Raw genomic sequence first — 6,145 nt, forward strand, 5'->3', positions numbered from 1 at the left:
AGTTATTTTCAACAACTAGTATTAAACAAATATACACAAGACTCATTCATTATATCCATCATATAATATATATATCCCACCAAATTACCAAGAACCCAAACATGCATACATTGTTCATAAATAAAGTTTTTGAGATGATAACCACAATATACACTTATGTAAGTTATTTCTTATCCAAATCATCAACAAATTCTAGATCTCTACTTTATTTCATGAACCCGGTAAACAACTCCTAAAGTTGCAAGTTTCATCATTTAATCAAATGCGGTTCTTCAAGTACGTAAAGTTTCACTAACAACCTCAAACATATAGATCAAATCATCCTAATATTAATGTGATTAACATAACTGCAAACCGATAACTGCAATTTTACGCTATAACTTATAAATAACTTTCTCATAGTCAACAAATATTAAGTGCATTTGGCCCAATGACACTTAATATGGTGTAAGGTGTCATTTTTTAAACGGTCACAAAATCTAGTACCATCATGGACAAATGTTTATGTTTAAGAGTAGACTAGAGGGTCCTGAACTTGTTAAAAATATATATATTAAGAATTATACCATCTCCATTAATATATTAGACTTGCATTATCTCTAAATGCATAATCCACCATTTATAATTCATTTAATAATGTGTCATATCACCTGACATATCATTAAAAACTTCGTTTTTCACCCAAATATTTCCAAAACAATCCACTGTCCACCTCTCCTAACCTTTTTTTTATATATCATTTTCAAATTTTACATTTACCTTCACCAAATTATTTATTAGTTTCCATATCATCAACATAATTATATAATAACAATGTTTTAATACAACATAATTAAAAGTAAAAATATAATGAATTTATTTTAGTTTTCAAATTCTAATATTAAGCATTATTTAATCAAAAAAAAAAACTTATAACAAACAAATTCTAAAATTGTATTCAAGTTATAAACGAAATCTAAAACTATATAAAATTATAACTACACGTATCTCTTGTTGACTAGAAAAATAAAACATAAAGATACTAAGTCTAAAATATAGGAAAAGAGTCCACTACAACGCCAATCTCCAGAAATGCCTACTAATGAAATAGTGAAATGTTGCGTTCATGAGTCTTTCATTCATCTAGTGCTTATTGCCTTCAACCGCCGTTTTACATGTTCTCTTTGAAACAAAAAATAAACTATATACATGCTTAATTAATTGTAATTATAATATTTTTCTGTTAGTATAAAATGTCTAACATAAATGAATGTTAGAGTATTTTCAACACTTTTGTGCGGAGAATGTTTGAAATCGCAAACTTTAGGGGGCGTACATTCATTGGCGGTGAGGTTTGTACAAACCTTTCCAAACCAATCAGTGGGCGTCTTCTCTTTCTTACGGACGTATGTTGTAGTAAAAAGTGAATTTTTTGAAGAATTTGAAATATGTAAAATAGATAATAACAGTAGAATTAATAAATATAGAAGACGGGGAGTAACAAATCTGAACATTAAATAAGCGTACCCCACCCCGTGTTTCCCCTCACGTCCGTCGCTCTCCCTTTAAATGAGCAGAAAGCGGGAGTTACAGATAAAGCATTAATATTAAAAATAAAATCTTCTTATTCATCATCTTTTCTCTGCATCAATGTAAAAGCAGTAAAGTTAATATCGTAGAGTGTGTGTGCGTGTATATGTGTGCTTGAAGATATATTACATTATTTACAATATTACCTCGCCGGCGTCGGAATCTCGTCGGAAAATGATGACGGGGTTAATCCAAGACCAGAATCTCGAAAAACAGATAGAGAAACAAATTGGCTGCATGTCTGGCTTCCTTCACATCTTTGACCGCCAACAGATTTTGGCCGGAAAACGTGTTTACTCCACCAAACGCCTCCCTGCCTCACCGGAATCCGTTAATGTTAACTCTACAGCGAGTAAAGAAACTGAGAAGCCGAAGCCGGCGCCGGTTGAACCGCCGTCAACGCCACCGAGGTCGCCACTGCCGCCGTCAACGCCGCCGAGATCGCCACTGCCGTTGCCGATATTCGAGCTGAAGGACGGATCGGTTAAGAATTCATGGAAATTTTGTAAAGAGATGCCGAGGCTATCGCTTGACAGCCGAGCGACGGTTGATTCGAAAGGGAGTCTGTGTGCGAAAGAGATCCGACCGGAAAGTCTAACAAACTCAATTTCTATAGACGAAAGCTTCGACAAGCAACGACGCTCGCCGAGTGTCATTGCAAGACTAATGGGACTCGGCGAGCTGCCAAGCTCACAAGCAAGCGATGAATCTCTTAAGAAACCGGAGCTCCGAAGATCAGCTTCGGAGTCTAGGGTTTCACGAGAGTTGTTTAACTCAAGGTTAACAGACGGGAACAATATTAATCAAACTAAACCGACTGGTGAAACCAATCATATCAATACGACTATTGAAATTAATAGTAAGTATAACTGTAATAGTTCGGTACGTACTCAGAAGAATGAAGGTGTTAAAACATCTCAATTGAGGTTGCCTCGGCAGAGACGAAGCTTCTTCGACTCAGGCGATGTGTTCCCAGAGACGAAGCAGACGAGTGTGCCGGTTTATGATTCCGAGAAGAGCTTGAAGCTGAGAGGAATCGATGAACAGGCGAAAGATCTTGAAACATTGAAGCATATTCTCGAAGCGTTGCAGTTTAAAGGGTTGTTACATTCTAACAGACCTGTTACCAGAGACAGCCAACGGACCTTCGTTTATGATGATTCAAGTTTAGTCCACACGAAGCCGTGGCGGTCGGGTTCACCCAATCGGAGATTTGGAAACGAGTTCGGAGGTGTGAATAGATATTCCGGCGAGATTTCACCGTCGGTCAGTCCAAGAAAGGATCGTGGAGTAGTGCTTGATCGGAGCGGAAGGAGTCCGGTGAGAGGTAGAAACTCTCCTGATCGGAGCGGCAATACGATTGTTAAGAGAAAACCGTTGAGCATTGAAACAGAAAGGGGAGTATACGAATCCTCCGAATCGCGAAGGAATTCGCCTATCAATTCCCCAAAACTTACACCTAAACGAAGCGGATCGGATATGTATTCCAGCACTAATCAGTCTCCGAGAAGCAACAGATCGACTGAATCCGCTTATTCGAAGCAGAAGATTACTAGAAACATCCTTTTGGAGGATGAATCGTCATCGATTTCAGAAAGCTCCGGCAGCACTACTTCTCATTCCGATCTAGAGGTACATAAACATTTCATAATAAATGTAAACTTTCATAAATTTAAATGGAACCAATTACAATAGAGAGTGAGGTAAGGTAATCGGATAACACATTACTAATTTAATTTACTTATCGTTTAAGTCGATTTAATGTTTATCGCAGAGATCGAAAACTGAGGAAAACCGCGAAGGAAAGAGTCTCCTAGCCAGATGTGACAAACTACTACACAGCATAGCCGAAATGAACAGCATCACCGAGTCACACACGAGTTTCAACTCAGTCATACCGAGTCCAGTTTCCGTCCTTGACTCAGCGTTTGACAAGGATGAATCGTCATCTCCGTCACCTGTCATGAAACGCAGCATTGATTTCAAAGGTACGCGCACACAAATCTTCGTTACGTTGCAATGATGTGGCGCGATCTCGTTGGCTAGTCATAGCACACAACGTCTCATTTCTTTTATTCCTTACTTTGATAACAGTGACATCACGAAATCAGTACACCAAACAGTAAATAATACCATAGGCCTATTTTACCAGAATAATAATAAGTTAACATGTGCCAACGGCTGCCGTCACGTGACCAACGCAGTCTAACTGGTGGCTAACGACGGCGTCGTAAAGTCAAATTTTCATTGAATGTGCGTCAGTGTTTAATTTTTGGACAGAGACTGATCAGTTTTTTCAAAATCAGTAATTGTGTACTTTTAGGTTTTCAGTTTTCACATATTCTGCGTGCGGATTTTGCATTTGTTGGTAGAGTCGATTAACTAATTCGTTGTTTATTTCACGACAAATGTAACCGTTGACACAGAAGACGACATCTGGCGCTCGATTATATCGAGTGCAAATTCAACCAAAGACGACGAGTTCGAGTTCGAGTTTGAGTCCGAGTTCATATCTGATGATCATGATTTCAAATACATTTCGAGAATACTCCGCGTGTCGAAACATTTATCAGACGATTCTAGCGTCTTTTATTTTCTCGAAAAGCAATATTACCGCAACGAAAATGGGGCAAAACTCAAGCGGAAGCTCGTGTTTGACGTGGTCACCGAAATTATCAACGAAAAGCGAGATTTACCGCCGTGGAAAACAATTACGTTAACGGAATCGAACGGGTACGATTCCGTTAAGCGGATCTGTTCGGAGTTCGAGAAGATCCGCGAGGCGGAAACTGCGGATAATTTGTTAGATTTGATATGTAATGTGCTCAAAAAGGACCTTGCAGGAAACAATGGCTGGGTGGATCAGCCAGTGGAGGTTTCGGAAGCCGTACTGTACATCGAACGGCTGATATTCAAGGATCTGGTTAGTGAAACCATCCCAGATCTCGCTGACTTTGCCGGGAAAACTATGTTCTTAGCGCCAAGGAGGAAATTAGTTTTTTAAGTTTTAAAATAAGTGGGATTAATGCAGGCTTGAATGAAGGAAGAGAGGAATCCGTTTAGTTTAATTTTCCCGCTCTTTTTTTTTATTGTTATTATTTTATAAAGTCGGTATGTTTTTAATATATTTGTTTTTATTTATGTTAGTGTTTGGATGGATTTAAAAATAATGATGATTTTAATGAATGAAGTATAAAAGGAAAAGAAAAGATGCATGAGTGGGGCAAATTGGACCAGTGTGTAACGGTCGCTGTTGGAATCTCTCTGTAAACAGAGGGACTGAAAATGATATTTAAAGGAATTGCATAAAATGGGAGGCAGTGGTATCGACAAGACTTTGGAAAAATATGATGTTTATGTAAGTCAGTAAGTTAATATATTTTTTAAGTTTGGTAAATTTCAAATAATGTGAACTTGTATAATAACAACAATTTGGGTTTAGTTGGTTAAAAATATTATAACAACTCTCCAAAATGTGATATTTGTGGTTTAGGATATCGTTATATTCGTAAGGTCCTAACCCTCGTTGAGTAGAATGTGTGGCTAAACAACATACGTATAACTATACACATCTTGTCGTAAGCCTAGAAAGTGTTGTCAGGAGAACATGATGCATTTGGTAAGTCATCTATGACTCGGGAGGGTTAGTCGATAAAATCTAGTAATGCAACTTCAAGTCTTCAACAATAATAATTTGTGTATTCTTCTTGTTGTCTATAATAAGGATTAGTGTGTGTCTTGTATGTATCGTATATTTATCCACAGGTAGTTTACTAACAGACCATTACACAATTATAGTTAATTTATAGATAGTTAACGAGACTTGAGCAACGATGTAGAAGATGAGATTCTTACCATTTGAAAACATTTCGGTAGTATTGGTATTGTTGTCACTCTCAATATCTCATATTCCTAAGCCAAAAGCAATTGTAAACATCATAAGCTACCCATTAGAAGGTACATAAGATCGATGTCTGGTGATACTTGGACTGTTAACTCAGTCACGTATACAAGAAGTATAAGCATCCATATAACATACGCAAATACAGCACGTATAAAATATAGGGAGGATAGAAATCTTCTCAAAAAAGTGGTATCAAAATCGCACTATCTAAAGCAAGATATTGCTTTGAAATTTGTAACTATCTTAACTAAAATACTTAAAAAAACGATATCTTACAATGTCGTATTTTACCATTTAATGGGTTTATATTTACAAGTACTTTATGTATTATTTAGTCAAAGAAATTAAATATACAATAATAACTATAAGGTGAAACAAAAATGTACCATGTAGACAACTAGACAAGTACAAGGATTGCCTGAGAATTATAACTGTGGGCCTGAAAAGCCCATTGACTGAGCCCATCACTTAAGAATAGGGGTTTCTAGACTTTGTGTGGCGGGCCATGCAATTTATATCATGATTTGGGTAAGAAGGACAAAGAGAGTAACATGTAATGTTGGGAAATACAATGTAAGGTGACTTTTCATCTTTACATGAAAGAAAACAACACCACGATCTTCAAGAGTTAATGAAACATACGATTAATGTCCTGTCTTTTTACCAACCCTT

At 37.0% G+C, this 6,145-nt stretch overlaps 1 protein-coding gene across 1 annotated transcript; it reads left to right on the forward strand.

Annotated features, from left to right (window-relative positions):
* The first annotated feature begins 1,660 nt into the window (after window positions 1-1,660).
* LOC143565781 (uncharacterized) lies at window positions 1,661-4,648 on the forward strand. The gene is made up of 3 exons (XM_077052648.1): window positions 1,661-3,201; window positions 3,344-3,557; window positions 3,978-4,648. The coding sequence occupies exons 1-3, from the start codon at window positions 1,744-1,746 to the stop codon at window positions 4,571-4,573; spliced, it is 2,268 nt and encodes a 755-aa protein (XP_076908763.1). The 5' UTR covers window positions 1,661-1,743; the 3' UTR covers window positions 4,574-4,648.
* The last annotated feature ends 1,497 nt before the right edge of the window (window positions 4,649-6,145 follow it).

This window comes from Bidens hawaiensis, unplaced genomic scaffold (genome assembly GCF_021521415.1).
Source record: "Bidens hawaiensis isolate Kalapana, Puna unplaced genomic scaffold, B.hawaiensis_p1.1 tig00022524_1, whole genome shotgun sequence".
NCBI lineage: Eukaryota > Viridiplantae > Streptophyta > Magnoliopsida > Asterales > Asteraceae > Bidens > Bidens hawaiensis.